This window comes from Ictalurus furcatus, chromosome 8 (genome assembly GCF_023375685.1).
Source record: "Ictalurus furcatus strain D&B chromosome 8, Billie_1.0, whole genome shotgun sequence".
NCBI lineage: Eukaryota > Metazoa > Chordata > Actinopteri > Siluriformes > Ictaluridae > Ictalurus > Ictalurus furcatus.
In genome coordinates, this window is record NC_071262.1 from 18,681,479 (window position 1) to 18,705,188 (window position 23,710).

The window sequence follows — 23,710 nt, forward strand, 5'->3', positions numbered from 1 at the left end:
ATTATATGGTTTTATATAATTATCAATGCTAAACATTTATTCATTCAGGATGTGCCAAAACGACTATAACAAATTGCAGTTGTTAAAGGATAAACAAACTTATTTTGTTAAAAGTCAAGTCAAGTAGGTTTTACTGTCATTCCTCTGTATATCTTGTATACACTGGAATGCATAACACTTTTCTAAAATAAAAATAAAAAAACCCGAACAAACATATGACACAAACTTCAATATGAAGTCAACTGTGTGTTCCATGAGACTTTCACATTTAAAAACATATTAAAAGAAAAATCCCATAGTGTATCTCAACTGAAAATACAAACTAAAATATTTAACTTCAAGAACCAAATCCAATACCAATATTTAAGATATATAATCAGTCTTTTTAAAAAAATAAAAAAAACATAAAACATAATCATATAATCTTTGTTGAGGTAGTGCCCATGATTTTTTTAAAGTGCATGCTGAATATCCACTGTCTCTAAGGTCATTTTCTCTAACAAATATAAACATTGTTTTTAATAAATCATATGTATAAATAAGGGAACCTTCAGGTTGCCCTATGCCTGAGAGTAACAAAGTGAAATAAAAGAACTATAAAATGTGTTTGTAAATCTGACACTATTTCCCTTTATCCAAAAGCCCATCGATCTGCCAAGACATGTCTAAGTGAAGAAAGCTGACTGCTTCCAGTTTGGCATCAGGCCAACTTTATGACTAATTCATTAGGTACATTTGAAACAAAGCACAATTATAAAATTTGAGCAAGACACTGTGATAAACTGTGTCCATAACATACAGCATAAAACATTTTGTGCTATATTGGTATTCTATTATAAAATCACTAGTATATGTATAAAATGTGTGAACAAGACTAATGTTTCCATGACTAATTAAGCATATTTTAGCTGTCCATAAACTCCAGCCCAAACCTGGAATTTGGTATCTGGTATCTAGGGTTACTATGACAAGGCCTGACTCATATAAATGTGCATCTACTATCTGAATTCCTCTCTTCTGGCTCAGTGCATAATGAGCTTCCTTACTTCACAGTCAGCTTGTTGCGGAAGTGGTTCCCATAGTAACCCCTGTATTCTCTGCCATCACCGTCAGTGACTTCCCTATGGGAGAAAGGCGTTCTCTCTCAATTTTGTGGAAAAATCTCTTCATAGAGCCAAGTGTTACGCATGAATATGGGCCTAAAGAGGAAATCAGGTTTTATTATCACTGTGGTGATTTACCAGACTCTCTAAACCCTCTTGCAGCTTTTCGATCACCGACTGCTCCTTTAAAGGAAATGTTCAGGCAGAAATAAAAATGTCTTAAATGTAGAGTGCTTCAAGGCTAATATAGAGTAGGTATGGGACCTAAGTAATGTAGCCTAAGTACGAAATCTCTGTCTCACCCAAATACCAGCCGAATATTTTTCTGTAAACTGCTGCCTAAACCACATTTTAAGTGACTTAATCTCATTTCATAAAGACAGGTATATAACCTATTTCAAAATTCAAAAAGGAACTATATAATCATATTATCACATGCATGATGGAATGATAAATTGCATTAAGGGGGAAAAAAAGGTGATTCTGGATGCTGCCAGCATAATGTTGCAGAGTTTATCTCCAAACTGAAGTGTAGTTCTTGTTTATAGATTACAGATGTTTATGTAGTGTTGAATTAGGTCTTAAAATGTTGTTTTAACTGTTACAGTATTGGATCGCTGCCTTAAAGTGTTTTACATTTACGATATAGAAACACTGTAAACACTGTGTTAATTCAGTACTCTGTTAATTCAGCACTGTAAATGTTAATCAGCTCAGTGGGTGTAGATATTCACCTCAGGGGTTAAGTCAGTAAAGCTAATTAGAAAATAATTTATTTATAGATTCTGTTTCAAGATTGTTAGCGAATTGAACATATAAGCATTAACGTACTATTCTATAAATTTCTTAACTGCATGAATTATTATATTTACATCAGAAATGTTTTTATGAATTTTTATTACTTGAATTAGGTTAGTTGGTAAATTGTTGCCATAAACTTGGTGGAAATTACCATATCGTCAAAAATAACACAAAATATATGTAATTGCAATTCCAGTTGCTACATTTTCTAAACTATAATTTTTTTCGCCACACAGTAAGCGTGTAAAAGTTATATCTACTAGAAAGGAATTACAGTTGTAAAAAAAAAAAACATATGGATGGATTTACTCACTCAAAATACATACAAAAATGTTATCCAAACATGTTTTAGGTGTTTTATGTTTTAATTCTTTTTCTTGAATTCCTAATTCTTTTTCTTGAAACACAAAATTTTGAAAATAGGATTCAACTGCAAAATGTCTGAAATTACAACAGTTTTTTTTTATTTTGAATGTGAAAAATGTCAATATAGTATTAGAGAAGCCTAGTGTCTTTATTGCTATGTAGGCCTGTTTCAATTCTCGAATGCACATATCACATTTCCATTATCACATGTTGTTGCTCATATGGCAACCATTATTACATTTTACCATTTAACAAAATACTCAAAATATATAAATTTGTTTAAATTACAAAAATAACTTTTAACCTATCTCAGGTAGTGTTTAAATTGTTTCCTTTAAGTAGTTTTGGCTAAATTTTTTAAAACTTCATCATTTTGAGAGCCCTCCGATGATGACCTTCACCATGCCATGTAACTGCAGAAAAGGATGTGCAAACTGTACTTCCTGTTCATCTGACATGGCATTTTTTGTTATTTAAAATTTAAACCCCCCTTTTCCGGTTAGATAGGTAAAAAGTAGTTTTATATTATATTATCAAAAATTGGAGATATATGAATTGTTTACCATGAAGTTAAAGGGTTAAATCTTCATTAAACAACACTATTAAGCTACGTAGTCTCATTTTTTGTAAAAAAAAAAAAAAAAAAAAAAAAAAAGATATAGCCCATATTTACATGTTGGACACAAATTTCATAAATCACATAAATGTCATGTGATCATGATGCATTCATGATGGTGATTATGTGAGTAATGTGATCACAACTTAAAATGACTGAATCATGCTGAAAATAATCAAATGCCAAAATAAAAACACATCCACTGCATGTGAAACCACGTGTCCAATATGTCTAAAACTCACACATGAAGTTCATGTGACTTTTCTGTAAGGGTCTGCCTAATGCAGGTTGCATCGATAAACTGCACTATGGGGGGAAAAGTTATTCTGGTCGTCTCAGACGTCAGCATAATATTACAGAGTTCAACTGTAGTGTAAAGTTTTGTTTGTGTTTGTAGGTTACAATAGGTCATACTGTGTCATAAACCACATGAACAAACCTGAGTGACATTCCATATGTTTTTATGTTTTAACACCTCTGTGCCAGCTCAAGAGAAGTGTGATACTCACCAGATGAGCTCTGCTTGCTTCTCTAATCAACACCAAACATCAAAGAGACCTCACTGACAACGACCAGACCGAATGTGATTGGTTTTCAGTCTGAAATTGATTTGGGATGCATGCGTGTGTAAGCGTGGGTGTGCTTGCTTGAGTCACGCAGGCTGAGAAACAAAAAAGAAAGCAAGGAAGGCACACAGCTTCTTGCAATCTATCTTTCCATTTACAAGCAGTGTCTGTTCAGAATTGTGATCACCATTGTGTCTCATGATGTGGTATTTTCAGAATGTTCTCTGTTCTAGCCTGTAGCTTCACTTCCTCCTCAGAGCAGTGTTGAGTCAGTGCCCATGACTTTTGTCCCAGAAAGGAATACTCTGGTTTCCCACAGCATTTAGAAATGATTTGTAATGCTATTAAAGCTCTTGCACTCTTGATGTTACCACATGTGTAAATAATAATCTTGCTTTCAGTTGTATAGGTATTTTTGCACTATAACAGTATACTCTTTATCTTTAGTGTAATATGATAAATAAAAAGACCTTAAGACCTTATTGATACATTATTGTTTCTGTTAATTACTGTTTGTTTATTTATTTATTTACTTAACTGTAATCTGCAGTATACTGTGATGTTTTTGTTTTGTTTTGTTTTGTTTTGTTTATAAAAATGTAGAAATAGAACTGACTCAATTAGGCTTATGTCTGTTTTGTTATGGCACTTAACCAACAACTTGATGAAACTTTCACTGTGTGAGCAAATCAGGTAGCGATTTATTACATAATTTATTAGCCATGTTTGTTAAACTGGCTCCTTATTTACTTGTATAATCTTTAAATCCCTACTGCAAGGACAAGATTAGAAAATACCACTTAAAACATTTCCATATCGTTCCGGTGAAATATGTTTATGATTTCTTTTAAAGCTGAGGTTTGAATTAATGTAGACCTTTAAAAACAACAACAACAACTCATTTTTTGGTTAATTTTGGTTTCAATTTTGGTCTTTTTTCTTTCTTTCTTTCTTTCTTTTCTTTTCTTTTTTTTTCTTTTTTTTCTTTTTTTTTTTTTTTTACCAGACCTCAACACTTATTGTTCTGTTTTCTTGTTGTATTATTTGAAGAACACTAAACAAATTACTTATGAAGAGCCAAAAGGGCCAACAAGACATGCCTGTAAACATAAAATATTACATTAAACAAGTGTATGTCATATAATGTCATATAATGTCATGTGAATTTAAAATCCCTGTCAAATTATTTCAAACTTCTTTCTCACTGATGCTACAGTAGGTTTCAGATACAACTCACTAGGTCAATATGCTTGTCTAAAATACAATAATTGTAATTTAATATGTTAAAGATATATTTCGCGAATTGATCTACCAGTTCAATGCAACCTGAGCAAATAGAATCTTATCATTAATATTTAATATAAAACTGGCTAGGCTAGTATGGGCAATGTGCCTCCCAATGCTGAAATGAAACTTATCATTGGGTTTCATGTGACATCACACCATCATTTTGAAGACTGATTAGAGGACTGACTGTATCAGTGTTATTGTGTCTGTGCCTCATTAAGAAAATTAATTTCCATTTATACTGATAAGCGACTTCCCTAATACACTTGACTACAGAGAGTACATCCTCAGTAAGCAGCAGTGCAGCAGATCCTCACTGTCATACTGCTTTTAGCTATGTTAGCTACGTTATGGGACAACTGGGAAATTTATCTTGGCAGCAAACATGCCTAGCTTTAGCAATTTAACAAATTAGTTTATTAGGTGGGTGGCACAGTGGAGTAGCGGGTAGCGTTGACACCTCATAGCTCCAGGGTCCTTGGTTTGATCCTGGGCTTGGGTTACTGTTTGGGTGGAATTTCTGTGCATGTTCTCCCTATGTCTGTGTGGGTTTCCTCTGGGTTCTCAGGTTTCTTTCCACCACCCAAAAACATGCCCTTGGGTGGCTTGGCTAAGATAAATTTCCACTAGGTGTGAATTATTTGTATGTGAATGGCGCTCTGTTATAGACAAGCATCAAGCCAGAAATTAAGTGCCAAATACGACAACCTCAACAGAAATATCCTGTGACTGAAACATATACATTATATGCCCAAAAGTATGGACACCTGACCATCACACCCATATGTGGTTCTTCCTCAAACTGTTGCCACAAAGTTGGAAGCACACAAATGTCTACAGTATGATATCCTTGTATGCTGTAGCATTAAGATTTCCCTTCACTGGAACGAAGAGATCCAAACCTGTTCCAACATGTACTCAAACCAAGCTCCATGAACACATGGTTTGCCAAGGTTGGAGTTGCTCTTGTGGCTGAATGAACACAAATCCCCCAAACCATACTACAAAATCTAGTGGAAAGCCTTCCCAGAAGTGTGGAGGTTAATATAAAAGCAAAGTGGGACTCAGTCTGGAGTGGAATGTTCATCAAGGACATATGGGTGTGATGGTCAGGTGTCCACATACAGTACAGTACTTTTAACCATATAATGTATGCAGTGACAGATCACAAAAAAAATGTTTAATATTAGAAATCATGTTGGCTTTTATATAACAGGTAGGCCTATTATTTTAGCGTCTAGACATTTTTTTTTTGACTCTTTTGGCTTCTCATACTGTTGAGGCGCGCTCGCGCGTCTGAGCTGGAATGCATTGACGTAAGAGCAGGCGCGCTGGTGCGCTCGAGCCCGAGGTGAGCGCTCGAGCACTGCAGAGACACTGACGAGCTCAACAACATCTCAGCACAACATCTCTCCTTCTCTCTCTCTCTCTCTCTCATTTCACTCCTTTCACCTTCACCTTCTCCTACAGCCGAACCAACCGAGACTCAGCAGATTCTGTGTGACAGGAAAAGGAGAAAGACGGTTGGTAAACATTTTGTTGTCAGAACTGAAGAGAAGGAGGCGGATGCTCGGTAAACAGATAAACAGCCTTCGTGTCGCTCCGGTAAGTTATTAAACACACACACACACACACACACAGTATGTTTCTAATACCGTTATTCTGTGTCTAAACATATTGTGTTCAATATGGCCGTGTGGCTGCTTTGAGCCTATTTTCTGTCCTGTCCGTGTGTGTGTGTGTGTGTGTGTGTGTGTTGCAAAATGACATTTAACGTGCATTTTCTATTCATTTATTCTGTATTAAGTCACATATTGTAGTGTTGAATTAACCCTTATCATTTGTGTCCAAGCTCAGTGTTGAATGAACTCTTAAAGGTTGAATTCACTTACATAGTGGAGCATTAACTCTTAAATTGATGAATTAGCTCATACAGTGCTGAACTGATTAATACATTTTAACTAACTTTTTTTTTTTTAAATGCTGTATTAGGTCCTAGAAATATACTATTAAATAAAGTGCTGACTTAGTTCTTTAAAGTCCCCATGAAATCAAAATGGAAGTTTTGTGGCTTTTATTATGAATATGTTTGCCTTAAGGTTATCTATAAGCTAGTGTGCTCCAAAACAATGACAAATTTCGTATTTAGAAGATTATATGCATTCAAAATGTAAAGCCTCGCTACCATTAGTATGGATGAAGAATTTTGATGACATCATTCTGCACTTCAGTGTTCATTGTACAGCTTCTTGTTAGATTTTCTATCCAATCAAATGCTCTGTAGAATCTGAAGTGTCCCACCCCCAACATTATAAAAATCACATTGCTTAAAAGCTGTTGGCTATTTAAAAAGGGGGAAGAGCCACTCGATATGTCCCGTCCTGACTAAATTACGTCAACACATCGAATACCGCTGCACGTTTCAAGGCATTTCCTGGGGACTTTACAGGTGCAATGGTCAATATTCTTCATTTTTTACTAGTACTGATAATGTGGAACATTATTTAGAATCATAAAATAGTATACACCATTGTGTCAGTTTAAAACTCCAGTTCAGAATAACCCGCCTTCCGCTCCAGAATGTATGTTTGTATTAGGATTTGTTCCTTGTAAATCATTTTATAGACATGCCCCCAACACCCCTTCACGTCCTGATCAATCATTATAAGGAGAAGTTTCATGTTTATGGAGTTGTAACTTGGCTTTCAAACAGTTGAATATCCGAGTCCGCTTGTCATGACAGTCCTTGCTAATTGCAACTCTAGTTAGCATGCTAAGTCTAGTTGAACCACCACAAGTTTTGGGGGCGGAGCTTTATGTGCATAGGGTAAAATAGGCTCAGTGAGTTCAAAAAAATCATAAATCATTCAAATCTTATTCAACTCCACCCATTTAACAGTTAGAGGCCTTTTTCTCACTTAATGCAGCTTTAAATCATGAATTAACTCATAGTCTTTAGTCAACTCTTAAAATGATGAACTTCTACAGTGTTGAACTTTTAAAATGTTGTATTAATTCACATAACATTGAATTAACTTATAGTGTTGAATTACAATCTTCAAAGACTTAACTTGTAAAACTCTTCGAATTATTATCTTGCAGTGTTCAATAAATACCGGTGTAAGTGTATGTGTCAAGTGATCTGTTAATGAAACACTATAGGGGTTCATACAACATCAGAAGGATTAGTTCACAGTAATGTGTTGAATTAATACCTACAGTGTTAAACTTACGCTAATTGTGTTCATGTAATTTCAGAGGGACTTACACAAACACTGTAATTCAACAATCATGATGGCATGACCTGTGTTACATTTGAGGGGAGGCTACCTTGGTAGTGATGGTTCAAGGCACAGTGGTAGAGATAGTTTGTAGATGCAGCTGGAGGGACGGCAGAAGGCAGCGCGGTAGGGTTACTTGTAGGGCTGGTTGTAGTGAGGGCAGTAGGGATGGTTGTAGGGACGGTTGTAGTGAGGGCAGTAGGGAAAGTTGTAGGGAGGGTTGTAGTGAGGGTAGTAGGGGCGGTTGTAGTGAGGGCACAAGGGACGGTTGTAGTGAGGGCACTAGGGATGGTTGTAGGGATGGTTGTAGTGAGGGCACTAGGGATGGTTGTAGGGACGTTTGTAGTGAGGGCAGTAGGGACGGTTGTAGCGATGGCTGTAGGAACAGTTGTAGTGAGGGCAGTAGGGATGGTTGTAGTGAGGGCAGTAGGGATGATGGTAGGGACAGTTGTAGTGAGGGTACTAGGGATGGTTGTAGGGACGTTGTAGTGAGGGCAGTAGGGACGGTTGTAGTGATGGTTGTAGTGAGGGCAGTAGGGATGATGGTAGGGACAGTTGTAGTGAGGGTACTAGGGATGGTTGTAGGGATGTTGTAGTGAGGGCAGTAGGGATGTTTGTAGCAATTGCTGTAGGGACGGCAATAGGGACGGTTGTAGCGATGGCTGTAGGGATGGTTATAGTGAGGGCACTAGGGATGGTTGTAGGGACGGTTGTAGTGAGGGCAGTAGGGATGGTTGTAGGGACGTTGTAGTGAGGGCACTAGGGATGGTTGTAGGGATGGTTGTAGTGATGGCTGTAGGAACAGTTATAGTGAGGGCAGTAGGAACGATTGTAGCGATGGTTGTAGTGAGGGCAGTAGGGACAGTTGTAGTGAGGGCAGTGGGGATGGTTGTAGTGAGGGCAGTGGGGATGGTTGTAGCGATGGCTGTAGGGATGGTTGTAGTGAGGGCACTAGGGACGGTTGTAGTGAGGGCACTAGGAATGGTTGTAGGGACGGTTGTGAGAGCACTAGGAATGGTTGTAGGGACGGTTTTAGTGAGGGCAGTAGCGATGGCTATAGGGACGGTTGAAATCACGGTTGTAGGGATGGCTGTATTCTGTAGATCGAAGATTTGAAATAAAGAGATAGAGGTAGCATTGTGTGCTGCTGCTGCTACATCTGAGCAATGCGCACATTTTCCCACGCTCAGCAGCTCTGTGTCTGTGTGTGTGTTTGTCTGTCTATGTGTGTGTGTGTGTGTGTGTGTGTGTGTGTGTGTGTGTGTGTGTGCGCGTGCGTGTGTGTGTTCATAACAGCATAAGTCAGGGAGTGTGTGTCAATGTTTGGAACATAATTCTGCAGGCCTTGAACCGAGACCGTGTGTGTGTGTGTGTGTGTATGTGGGTGTGGGTGTGACTGTGCAGTATGGACACAACGTCCTGACACACATCCTTTTGAGCTGCTGAGAGCAGCATGCTGCAGTGTGTGTGTTTGTGTGTTGTGTGAGAGAGGAGAGCTCTCACTGCAATTTCATCACACAGCACTCTAGACGCTGAGAGACTAAAATATCACAGCGAGAGAGAGAAGAAAGAAAAAGGAAGTGAATAACAGAAACGGGGTTGACAGGATTCTGAATGCATCGATTTGGACATTGGTGTACTACAGAGTGCACTACTTTGAGAGGCGTGCCATTTTGTAGACACCTCAGAAAGTCTAGGGTGCTCATAAAAGCCCTCAATGCACTGCTTATGGTTAGTGACCAATTGATTTACCCTAGGTGGTAAAAAAAACCCGTAATGCACTCGGGTTTATAGGGAATAAGAAATAGGGTACTGTTTCAGAGGGAGGCCGTGTAGTAAGTTTTATGAGCGACATATCTTATGAAAAATCATTTCTGCTAAAAAAAAAAGAAAAGAAAAGTTGGGAGTATTGACTCCTCCAACAAATGTAAAAAGAATATAAACATTTAATATGTGGAAAAAGAAACATGATGAAGGGGAAGATAAAGTCTGAAAGAAGAAATGATGCATAGACATACATATAGGAGATATTTTAGACGCGTGGCTAGTTGACGTTCTGTATAACATGGCCACCATGTTGGCGCTCGCCTTTCATGCTGTAAAATGACCAGCTGCTTATGGGCGTGTAAACATATTCCTAAACTAAACAAACAAAAAAACAACAACAAAAATGCTGATGTTTTCCAACAGCAACACCCAGTTTAAACACTATGGTGAGATATTGTATGTGTTATTTTAGTTGTATTGCTTTGAGAGTCATTGATGTTGGCCTTTTCTCAGTAAATATTAGCTAGTTATGTTAGTTTGCCAATTATATATGAATATATATATATTTTATCCAGTTCAGTTAAACTAATGTGTTTTCATATTGAACATATTCACAGTTGTAGCCAGACTAAATTTACACGGTCAGAGTACTTTATTTTTTGGACTCCGATGGTAATATTCATGGGCGTAACCACGCATTCTTTTTGGGGGGGGGTTGACCCCCCCCAATGTTGAGGAAATACCAATCTGTCCTCCCCAATATAAAGTAGAAAATATTTTCTATATGTCCCCCTCTAATGAACCCTGCCAACAGATCTGTCTTTTTTTCATCTATTCTATTTATTTATGTCTATTCCTTTTTAATATATTTCCATTTGTTAAGGAAAATAGGTGTGTGCCCCCCCTCCAGTTGTACACTTGGTTGCGCCCATACTCAACGCAAGTGTGTTGATATATTTTGGCAGCTCAGTCTGTAAGAAATGGAGACAGCAGCCAAGCGTAGAAAAGTGCAGCAGAACATACTTTTTTCAGACAGTAAGTAACTAGATACCTAAATAGTAGGTAACCGTAGCTTAGTATAGAAGGCATCATACCATGGCTTGGTTTGTTCTTAAGACCGTCAATTAACTTTTGATATTTGCACACCCACAAAGTAGGCTAGGCTAACGTCAATTCCAGTTTTTGACCATTAACGTTACATTCACTTGCATATCATCCCGCCAAGTTCGATGTGAACCCTCACTTTGTGACAGACTGTCATAAATGCGAGTGGAAGTGAGGAGAGTTGCACAGCATTTCGTTCCTTTACACTACATTTGGGCTAAGGACAACTAAGTGATTTTACAAATATGAGGCTCAGCATAATGCTGAGATGTGCTAGCTTGGCAACGAGAGATATGAAACTAACGTCTGAGTTGTGGCCATATCGTAGTTAAACATTCAGAACTAGTTATGGCAGTTTGTCCTTTAGAATTAAAAAAAGAAAACTCCAGTACCCTTTAAATAGCTAACGTTTCAGGTTACCACTATATATTGTTGTACACTTATTTACATAGCAAGCTAAACAGCATGATATGATATGACATTAACATAATAAATGACACCAGTTACAAAAACAGAATATTCAATTTATCAAAATAAAATGATCATCTAAGTCAGTCATTGCTCTTCTGGGAAAATAATGGTACCTGGTCACAATGCAGGCAGCACAGCATTGCTTGGAAGCATCCGTGGGGAAAATGTATTTACATATAGTGTTGAATTTAGTTTCATAGGTAGCCATCCTTTCTGAGTTTGTTTAAAAGTCATGATTGCGTGTTTAAATATTAGCGTGTGTGGTTTGCCTGCACACATCTTAGCTCGCCTCTACTTGGTGTGGTAGGTTTCATGGTAGGCTATGGAGCAGAGAATACATCTGCCCACAGGACGTCCACAGCACCATACAATTTCCCCATGCTGTGGGGGTGGACCCCCCCAATGTCCATACCATGGTTACGCCCTTGGTAAGATTAAGTCAGTAGACCTGTGGCTGGGACAAGCAGATTGCGTGCCTGGGCTGTCAGTTTTTTATTCGTGGTTGCTCAGCGGTAACTTGACCAGGCTGCTGATATGGCAGCTATCAGCTTTTTTCTTCCTCAGGTCAGTCGCTCCAGGATTTTGCGATGTTGCTATCGCAGAAATAAACGCACAATCAAGGAAACTCCGCAATATTCACATGAGTTTGCAATTTTAGAGTATTACTGCACAGCTAAAAGGTCTCGTTCACCAACAAACATCACTACGGAAGACCGTGCAACACAATTTTGTGCAATTGTAATTTCGCCAATTCATGTAGATTTCCACTAAAAAGAAGCACACAAAAAAAACTGCAAAATCAAACTTTTTTAGCTGCAACAATCACAAAAAAATGGTAGAGTGAGCATCAGATTGAACACTCTCTCACCTAGTTAAGATGATCTCAACTTTGCAATGGTTTTGGGAAACTCAGTCGTGAGAAAGAAAACTGCCTTTCACAACAAATGCAACAATTGGTTCATATAATTTATGGTGATCTAACTTCTACACTACTCACGAGCCTTCAGCTAAACCTTCAGCTTTCCAACTTAATTGAAATTATGAAAATTTGTTTGTACTGATGTGGTTTTTTTTTCCCATAACAAAACTGTTTAGCATAAAAAAACTGATAATAGCATATCAAGCAAAAACAAAGATACATTCTGACTCGAATAACATCTTTTATGTGCAAAAAAAGAGAAAATCTCTCCAGTGTTTGTAAAAGGTCTTTATCTTTATGCTTGATAAAGATTTAGGTACCATGATGATGCAGGACTCCTAGCAGTTTATTATATTTATTAATCAGTCTTTTTATCTCTTTACACAGTTCATAGTTGGATATAGACTAACAGAAGAGGGAGGGTGTGTGTGTGTTTGTGTGTGTGTGTGTTAATGTACTATGCACAATGCAGTTAACTCCCCCATCACCACACTGACCTCATCACCATCAATACTGTATGATGGGAACACTGACAATGAGATCATACCTGTAGAGGAAACCCCACTCCTCTCCACTTTCCTTCTCTCTAATCCTCTCTCACTCTCTCTTTCTCTCACTCTCTCTTTCTCTCACTCTCTCTTTCTCTCACTCTCTCTTTCTCTCGCTCTCTCTGTGAGTGAGACAGTATGAGTCATCATCTCACACTTCTCCCCTGATACCACGTGTCACTCCGAGCCTCCTATCAGGCTGTGTGTGCGTGTGCGTGCATGCGTCTGCGCGCGCGTGTGTGTGTGTGCTTTTTTGTTTGTTTGTGTGTATTTGTGTTTTTGTTGTGTGCATGCATACACATCTTCGTTGGTATATGTATATGTATGCGCATGTGCAACCATGTGCATCATGTTTTATACATATATATGTGTGTGTCTGTGTGTGTGTGTGTGTGTGTGTGTGTGTGTGTGTGTGGAGTAGCTGCTGCAGTGCGGCCATGTTGTGTTTTGCTTGTGATGTGAGGGAGAACCACAGAATGGGTGGATGATTTGTGTGTGTGTATATATTTGTGTTTGTGGGTGACTGTGTTTCTTTGTGTGATATTCTGTGTGTGTTTGTGTATGTGTGGTTATATATGTGTATGCCTGCATGGATTAGTGTGTATGCATGTGTGAGTACTTCGTTCAATACGCGTTTATGTGCATTTTTGTGTGTGTGTGTGTGTGTGTGTGTGTGTGTGTGTGTGTGTGTGTGTGTGTGTGTGTGTTATCAGTAGGATGCAGTGTGTGCCCTTGGTAGGAAACGGTCTGACTGTCGTGCACTATGGAAGGGAAAGCCTTATCCTTCCTCCGGGCACACGCACACACACACACACATTCACATGCATGCACACACACATATATATATATATATATATATATATATATATATATATATATATATATATATATATATATATTCCATACAGGCATGTAAAAACACACACACTTTCTTTTCTTTGACAAGACTACCAACTTTAAAAATCTTTTCCCAGATGTAGTTTTAATTCTATTAAATTCATTTTTATTAACTTCTTTTCAGTGTTAAAATGTCTGTGTTTGTTTCTGTTTGTGTGTACAGAGAGAAATATAGACACAGATATAGAAAGAGAGATGTGTCTGCAGACACATGACACAATGTGCATGTGTGAATGTCGTCCATAATTAACGGCATTGCTTTCTGCAGACAAACAGTGCTCTCTTTGTGTGTGTGAGTGTGTGTGAGTGTGTGAGTGTGTGAGTGTGTGAGTGTGTGAGTGTGTGAGTGTGTGAGTGTGTGAGAGTGTGTGAGAGTGTGTGAGAGTGTGTGAGAGTGTGTGAGAGTGTGTGAGTGTGTGTGAGTGTGTGAGTGTGTGAGTGTGTGAGTGTGTGTGAGTGTGTGTGAGTGTGTGTGAGTGTGTGTGAGTGTGTGTGAGTGTGTGTGAGTGTGTGTGAGTGTGGTCCCGTAGAGATCAAGTGCATCACTCCAACATGGCATCAGTCTCTTTCTATCCTGGATACAACTCATTAACTATCATTAACTATTCTGCACCCTCCATTAACACACACACACACACACACACACACACACACACACACACACAGAGGCTAATTATGATATCTTGTTACACATATTGATCTGCACCATCTGGTTTGCACTCTTGTCATATGACTCCTCCATCAATATGCAGAGAAACACACCACCTCTCCATTCCTTTTCCTTTCCTTTACTTTTTCCTTTTCCTTTCTTTTCCCGTGCTGTTCAGATATCGTCACATGACTACTCTGAGTATTTCAGACTCTATATTTCCACATTATAGTTTAGTCTATTGCCTGAGGCTCTTGTTGACAGGTAACATCAGTACCCTAGTGGTAAGTGTTTGCAATATCATTTCTCACTTTTACATCAGGTATAAAAAAAGGGAAATGATATTACAAACGATAGTACGGCTCCTGACTGAGAGATCCATTTTAAGGAGCAAATTCTGATAACCAGTAATATCGACTGAACATTTTTATCTGGTGAAACTGTAGCAGGTGCCAGTAGTTTTACATAACCAAGTCTGATATGTCAGTTTCTCACACCCGACAACACGAACAGCAGCAGTATCCGAAGAAACAGCACACAAAATCACACTGCACTTTTATATAATTTTAATTCATTTGTCTGGTAATGAGTTACATGGCATTTCAATTGTAGATACAGATTTTGTCTGTTTAATTAGAAAATTGAGAATTATAAATAAAATATATTTTAAATGATGTGCATGTATCAGCCATTTTCCTACATCATGTAACTCGAGTTATGTTAGACATCTAACAGTAGAAGGTGGGACATTCAAATGCTCATTTTTGCTTTTGAATATGTAAATATTATGAAAATTCAGATACTGTTTAACGAGTGAAAGTGCACACACACACATACACACACACTGTACGAGTGTATATGCATGTCTGTACCAGTGTACCCTCTTGTGGGTAGTCTCTCTGTCACACCTCCCACTTTTTCCACCCACATACTTCAGTGAAAGACCTCTAGAAGGAAGGAAGGAAGGAAGGAAGGAAGGGTTTGTCACCATGCTTCATGTTGATTTCATGACGTTTACACACCTGTCTGAGCACCGTGTCACACGTCTGCTGATTTCGTTCTTCAGTTAATATTTACAGATGAATTATTAAAGGCATTTTAACAGAGGAAGCATCTGTGAGAACAATCTCACATAACCTTACATAAAAGCAACACACACACACACACATACACAGTAGCACACATATGCTTTCACATACAACACACCCAGGCCTGTTCGAACACAGTTACATAAAAACAAGACCAGCACACACACACACACACAGATGAAAGATAAGTAAGTCATACATACTGTACTTCTCTGTCATAAGACTACTTAAAAAATTATGCATATAAATACCCCTGATTTTCCAACATGCCCTGTAATGCCCTTGCACCCCATTCAGGGTGTATTACTGCCTCACGCCCAGCATTCCCGGGATAGTCAAGATGTAAATCTGAAATGATATGGTGATGTTAATGACTGTCCCATTCCCCCAGCCGTGTGTGCACACACACACACACACACACACACACACACACACACACACACACACACACACACACACACACACACACACACACACACACCCCCCCCTACACCCCTACACCCCTGCCACTGGGAGGATCCCGGGGCACTGGGATGTTTTTTAATCTATTCCGATCAAATGAAGCAAGCATATTTAAAGTACACTTTACTACACTATTGTTACATTATCCAGACAAACAGCCTGCGGCAAGAGGACAAAACGTTGCTAAGTAGCGAACACAACACGAAGATTCATCTGACATTTAAACACATTCATATACGTTACAATGAACTGAAGTCAAAAGGCATAGTTTAACCATTCATTGCTACAGACAATACAAAATAACAAAGGAAATATTAAACAGATTTGCAAACAGCAAATGGCATCTCATCATCCCAAAACCAATCATTAACATCCGCCCTAAATAGAAATGACAGATCACAGCATCTTATCCCACGTCACAGTAAAAAAGTCTGCACAGGAACAATTACCCATTATACAACCCCAAATGTCTAGCCCACATATTTTGCTCCTAATTTGTGGTGTAGTTACAGGGATTCTTGCTCAGTGTGTCAGCCATTTAACACCATTTTAAGTCTGCCAATCCTCGTCTGCTTTATCAAACAGGTGACCTACTGGCACTAAAAGTACACATTATGTATTTAAGAACTTCTTAACTTGCTGTTAACACTAATGGGACTCTGAATGTGAGCTAAAAGGCAGGTACACTTGGAGGGTAAAACTGCTTAAGCCTGTAGGTAAAAGAATCAGATAGAGTGCTACTATCAACTGTAGGAAAGAAAGAAAGAAAGACCAAAAATTTACAAAATGCCAAAAATATAGAGTAAATAAACATAGAAAATTGTCAGCATACATGTTTACAGCTTAAGGCTGAAAAGGTACATCTGTCATTTGTCTATAAAAACATACAGGCTAACTATGTATTTTGCTTTTAGCGCTATGTGGAGCCAGGGTCTGATTATAATACAACAACAGTGCACAACACACCTTTTAATGAACGTCAGAGTAGTTTGTTTGGACCCCGCATGACTCATTTAGCATTTTTCTCCTCAGGCAGCTAATAACAGCAACAACAACAAGAAAAAAATTAGTTCTCAAAGTTAGATAGCACTCATTCTAAAATATGTTTTAAAAATCTAAGACAAGTTCACATTCTGCAGTAGGCTGTTTGTCACTGTAGTAATGCTAAACATTTTTCCAGCAAGCCTTTCGTAATTTATTTGAAGAATGTCATTTGAGGAAATGTATTATCGACTCAGAATACAGGATATGTGCATATGTCACTTAAAATACTTAAATGTTAAGAGATATGGATTCAACATATTATTATTATTATTATTATTATTATTATTATTATTAAGCGCCAATGTACGCCTAAGCACGGTTAACACTTTATCTCCTTTAGGAGAAATGTCCCACCCCCAAGCTGAAAAACTGGAAGTTTTGATTGGTTTTTCAACTGTGTCAGACCTGTCTGTTATTGCCTGAAGTGCTGGTCACCGGCCCAGTAAGATTGAAAAGTTCCAGGTCAAATGCCAGCTCGCCCCTGTTGCTCCAGCAGTCCTGCCTACAGGGCCTCCATACACACACACACACACATACACACACAGAGACACAGACATAGACACACACACCCACACCCTAATAGCTGTTTCAGCATAAGACAATGTGATATAATGTGACTCTACTTGGAAATGTGTAACACTTTATTTATCCAGTGTTCACACTACCAATCCTCTATAAACTGTTATGAAGCAGCCTACTGTATCAACTGATTCTCAACAACATATCAAATGATGATTGTGAACTGTTTTATTTATCACTCTTCTGATCTTCACTAGGTGATGTCTCACTAGAGCTGCGTTCGTTTCGACCGTCCTGTAACTGCACATCGCCCCGCACCTCTGATTCAATATGGCCGCTATAAAGAGCGGCTCAGAGGGCAAAATTGCCGGCCTCTACGAGCTGGATCGCACACTAGGGAAAGGCCACTTCGCCGTCGTGAAGCTCGCACGCCACGTTTTCACCAGGCAGCTGGTGGCTGTGAAAATCATCGATAAGACCAAGCTGGATGGCATGGCCATGGGCCACCTGCTGCAGGAAGTGCGCTGCATGAAGCTGGTACAGCACCCCAACGTGGTGCGTCTCTACGAGGTGATCGACACGCACACCAAACTCTACCTCATCCTGGAGCTGGGTGATGGCGGAGACCTGTACGACTACATCCTGCGGCATGAAGGTGGAGTCGCTGAGCGCACCGCCAAAGTACATTTTGCTCAGATCGTGCACGCCATTGCATACTGTCATCGACTGCATGTAGTGCACCGAGACCTGAAGCCCGAGAACGTTGTGTTCTTCCGCCAGCAAGGGACCGTCAAACTCACTGACTTCGGATTCAGCAACCACTTCCAGCCCGGAACCATGCTCGTCACCAGCTGTGGCTCACTGGCCTATTCAGCTCCGGAGATACTGCTGGGAGAGGAGTATGATGCCCCTGCTGTGGGTGAGTGTGTATACGTGTGTGTGTGTGTGTGTGTGTGTGTGTGTGTGTGTGTGTCAGAAGGATGACATCTATATATGAGTGCACGTGTTTATAAATTGCAGCTAAGATGTCTTTGTTGTCCTTGAGTTGAGTTGGAATCCTACTTTTAACTCCTCCCACTTCTATATAAGTGAAGAGGAAACAAGCTAAACTAAGATTATAAAGTGTACATCCAATCAGTTTTACAGCAATTACAGTGTGTTCCATGAGTCCTATAAAATCCTATTATGATACTATCTTTTCAAATTTATCCAAGTTTTTGTATGAATGTGACTCATTGTGGTTCAAGTGTTTTTTCCTCTAGCTAGAGAACATTTGATTTGATTCAGTTTAAGCATAGACTTTTATCATTAAATCAAATTATGTGAAATCAGATTGTGAACATAAAGTAAAAGTTATCGACTTGGAGGTTTATGAGATCATTATATGATTTGTCATGTTGATGTTTGTGAGTATATACTATGTGTGTGTATGTTTGTGTGAGAGAGGGCATGTGTGGGTTTGTGTTTGTGTGAAGGAGCATGTGGCTCTCTGGCTCACTTGGCTTCGGATATGAATTAGGGTGAAGAGCATGGTACTTCCTCAGTGGGTCGTGTGTGTGTGTGTGTGTGTGTGTGTGTGTGTGTGTGTGTGTGTGTGTGTGTGGCTCTGGCCTAACTCTGTTCAGAGAGGGTATGTGTGTGTGTGCATGAACTTGTGTAACTTTCTGGCCTATTTGGATCCAGTGGTGCTGCTTTCAGCAGTGTACTATTGTGTGTACGTTTGTGCATTTCTGTATTTCTGTATGTGTGTATGTTTTATATTATTTTTTCACTTCACCTAATATAGCTGCACAGAACAATATATCGTGAATCTGTTGCTCTGTATTCTGACTTGGTGTTGGTGAACACTCAATGTTCATAATAACTGGGGCGGCTGTGGCTCAGGTGGTAGAGCGGGTTGTCCACTAATCGTAGGGTTGGCAGTTCGATTCCCGGCCCGCATGACTCCACATACCGAAGTGTTCTTGGGCAAGACACTGAACCCCAAGTTGCTCCCGATGGCAAGTTAGCGCCTTACACGTCAGCTCTGCTACCATTGGTGTGTGAGTGTGTGTGTGTAAATGGGTGAATGAAACACAGTGTAAAGTGCTTTGGATAAAAGCGCTATATAAGTGTGCCATTTACCAATAACAAAAGACAGTAAGTTGGTCTGATGCCTACAGCTACAGTAACCCTTTGAACGTCATGTCCACTTAGAAACTGTGTTCAGGGGGTTCCTCTGGTTTCCTCCCCCAGACCAAAGACATGCCATTTCTAAATTGTCCGTAGTGTGTGTGGAGTTGTGCCCTGCGATGGCACCCTGTCCAGAACTTAGACTTCATGGATCCCCCATGACCCTGTCTAGGATAAGCGGTATGGAAAATGGATGGATTGTTTCCCAAGCTAAACTCATGCTCTTTGTCCTTAGTGTATATATAACCATTAGTATTTAGTGAGTTTGAATCCAACCCTATGGGGTGTGTTTCCTCCAACTGGACTCGCCAGAACTTCACCTTTTCTCTCTCTGGCATTATCTGTCTCTCCCTCGACCCTCCAGTCTCTCCTCACATCCTTCATCTTTTGTTCAGTGGAGAGTTTTCCCCCTGAATGGACACATCTGTGAGAAGATGGAGCTGTAGGAAGCTAGAGGAGTCCACGTGGAGAGATTTGCAGCAGTCCAGAATGAAACTCGGCCTACATCCTGGACACATTGACAGTACATTTAAAGTCCTGTTAGAATCTGAGAGTGGTCCGTGAAGTCCTTAAATGCAGTCATGTAGACATGTGATGGAATATGTTATGTTATATTTTTTCTTTGTTTAATTGCCATTTGAGCCATTTGAGTGGCTGTGTACAATGGTTACTGAATTTCATTTGAGTTATATTCATATTGGGTTTCACAGTGGGTCATAATCTAATCTAGACAGTGCAGAGGATGTAAACTAGCTAAATGAAGCAAACAGATACGACACCTGAATGCTAGTGTAGTAGAGGGAGCTTTCTGAATTGACAGGAAACATGTCTGACAGGATGGACAGGATGCCTTCTTATACTGATTGGTTGAATGTTGGCGGTCTACAGCATTAGATTTTTTACAGAGCGCAGGGCACCAGAGAGACCAGAGTTACTACTCCGAGCACACGTTTTACCGAACCTGCTGCTCCGGTTTCCTCCCCCAGTCTAAATACATTCGTTGTAATCTGATTGGCATTTCCAGATTGTTCGTACTGTGTGAACGTGTGTGCGATTGTGCCCTGTGATGGGTTGGGACACCCTCCCTGTATTGTGCCCCGAGAGAAAATTATAATAAAAGAAAGCAAAATAATTAAATGAAGCATAAAATAAAGTTGTACAAACAAAGTGACTCTCAGTTTCTACTTCTCATTCTCATTGTGTTAATGTATGAGACTTTCTGCCCCATTGGAGCTTGTTAGTGCATAGATATGATACACATGCTGCTTCCGCATAGCTGCTATAGGTGTGTGTGTGTGTGTGTGTGTGTGTTCTGGTCTTAGTAATGTGATATTTTTATCATCTCTTGCTCACTGTGATTGTCACAGCGACCGCATGAGCCAGGATTACAGCTACAAAAAGTGGGTCAGTCTCCTCCAAAAGGCAGCCACACACACACACACACACACACACACACACACACACACACACACACATTAGATTTTGTTTTTTGGCACATGGAGGGCACTGAGGCTATGTGAAGTGTTCTCACCTCACCTTGTCCTGGTTTCTGTGCAAAGATCAAGCCAATTCGATTTCATTCCAATTGCTGATTCCAAGAAAAAATGTTTTTTAACATTCACTAATGTTCCAAGTTTAACTCTGATTCATTAATGTCGCTAATAATACAGCTCTTTTGGCTCAGACACACAAGTTTACAACTACTCGGCTGGAGTTGTCCGAATGACGATCACTCCTTATAGTCTCTATTAACAATCTCACACAGCTACAGCAGCACTGCTCTGGGATTCACGCCTTATTCATTTCATTTATGCTCGTGTATATGACGCTGTTAATCGGCTGATCTCAGATAAAGATTAGCGTAAATAGATCTAAGGCTCCGTCTCTCTCACCTTCTAATGGTATTGTTTTTTTCACGGTTGTAACATGAATCCAGCTTTCCCCTACACAACTTGATCAGCTCATGTTCTTATCATCACATGGTTTGGTTTTATCTCCACCCCTGTTTTGTCATTGGTTGCTTTCCCCATTGTTTCCAAAGGTCTTCAGTTTAGCCTTTGATGAATTCATCTAGTTATATCATTCTGTCTTTATATGGTTGTGAAGTCTCTTCATTGTGTTTATTTCCTGATTCGTTCCTGCCTTTTGTTTACAAGTATGGATCTTTGAGTAAGCAACAATATTAGGGCAAAATGACATGGCCAAGTTACAATAAAAAAACAACAACAACAAAAAACCCTAAAATAAAATACATTCAGGTCACTTTGACTTTATTTTGTCCTTGACAACAGTATAATGCATGTTGAATATATTATCGATCCAAGTTACTATCCATCCATCCATTTTCTGTACCGCTTATCCTACACAGGGTTGCGGGGAGTCTGTTGCCTATCCCAGGGGATTTGAGGTACAAGGCAGGGGACACCCTGTACGGGGTACCAACCCATCGCAGGGCACAATAACACACACACTCACACACTGATTCACATACTACAGACAATTTAGAGATGTCGATCAGCCTACAATGCATGTCTTTGGACTGGGGGAGGAAACCGGAGTACTCGTAGGAAACCCCCAAAGCATGAGGAGAACATGTAAACTCCACGCACACAAGGCAGAGGCAGGAATCGAACCTCCAACTCTGGAGGTGGGAGGCAAACGTGCTAACCACTAAGCCACATGCCCCCCAATCAAAGTTACTACTATTAACTAATTATAAAATGTACAAATATACACTAATTGCTGTACAACTAATCATTTAAAACTATTGAAGAACGGATGGTGAGATGGAGATGGAAAAGAGGAGAGTGAGTAGGTTTTGTTTATTCACAGTGTCAGGTTGTGGAAAAGCTGAGCTCTGTTGTTCCTAGAACCAGAACATACAGGCCACTCTCCTCTTTACCTGTATCGTGTGTGTGTGTGTGTGTGTGTGTGTGTGTGTTTGTGTGTGAATATTCATAAGGTCAGTCAGGGCCCCAGGCCGACACAGTAAGGTGCTCAAGTGACCTCCTTAATACACTTGCTCAAGTTCTGACACACACACACACACACAGTATATGTTTGTAGTTTCTGGAGTATTTCCCCTGAACAGCAGTCTTTAAGAGGCAAATGACATCAGCTGCAATATTTTTATAAACCAAGAGAGAGACACACAGGGATGAGAGGCAGATGGAGGACGGATGAGTGAGTGTTTGTAGAAAGACAGGGTGAGACAGAGCGAGAGAGGGAGAGATACAAAAGACAGAATGAGAGACATTGAAAGATAAACTGTGAACTGAGACACGACTCTATCAGTGACCATGCAATGTAATGAAAAAGAAGTAACACACGGTTGTCTCTATGCACTGGCAGCACTAGGGTAAAGCATTTGAAATACAATGCACATAAAGAAACTGTGTGTGTGTGTGTGTGTGTGTGTGTGTGTGTGTGTGTGTTTGCTTCTGTACGGCTTCATGATCATCCTTGTTGTGTGTAAACAATGGCAAGATAAAGCTTCAATGACCCATTAAATTACAGTTACATAATGCCTGTACACAGAACTCTGTGTGTGTGTGTGAGAGAGAGAGACAGAGAGAGAGAGAGAGTGTGTGTCAGTGGAAACCGAATGTTCAGTGTAGAAAAGAACAGAGATATTGTTAGCTCCAATGAAGGCATAGTTGGGACAATGGTACACACATGCACACACTTATGTTAAGTTCCTCTGATACACACAGCTGTGTGAAAAGCTTTTTTTTTCTTTGACGGCCATCTTGAAAGGGGGTGGAGATTTTGAGAAAGAATGTCCCTTTACATCTTCACAAAATACATCCTGTATTTTTATTTATTTATTTTTTCCCTCTAGGAGAAGCTGTGACTAAACTTGCATTCACAACTAGCAAGCTATGTTTGCTACATGGAGCAGAGAGTCAGGCATTTGAATTGAGATTGACTGGCTGTAGTAATTCCCTCAGACCAGTCCCATAGTATTACTTCTATGTTGTCCACCATGTTGTCTCTACTCTCACGATTTCAGTTCCTTTCCCTCGTTTAGTTCCCATTCAGCTGGCTGTG

At 39.5% G+C, this 23,710-nt stretch overlaps 1 protein-coding gene across 2 annotated transcripts in view; it reads left to right on the forward strand.

Moving 5' to 3' along the window:
* The first annotated feature begins 6,024 nt into the window (after positions 1-6,024).
* Positions 6,025-23,710, forward strand: part of snrkb (SNF related kinase b) — a 32,051-nt gene continuing 14,365 nt past the window's right edge. The window contains exons 1-2 of one of the 2 annotated variants that reach the window (XM_053631271.1): positions 6,025-6,344; positions 17,746-18,407. In XM_053631271.1, coding sequence (XP_053487246.1) covers positions 17,819-18,407 — 589 coding nt within the window. In that variant the 5' untranslated portion in view covers positions 6,025-6,344; positions 17,746-17,818. Of the gene's footprint in view, positions 6,345-17,671; positions 18,408-23,710 lie in introns of those variants that run through there. The other variant, XM_053631272.1, reaches the window with a different exon arrangement.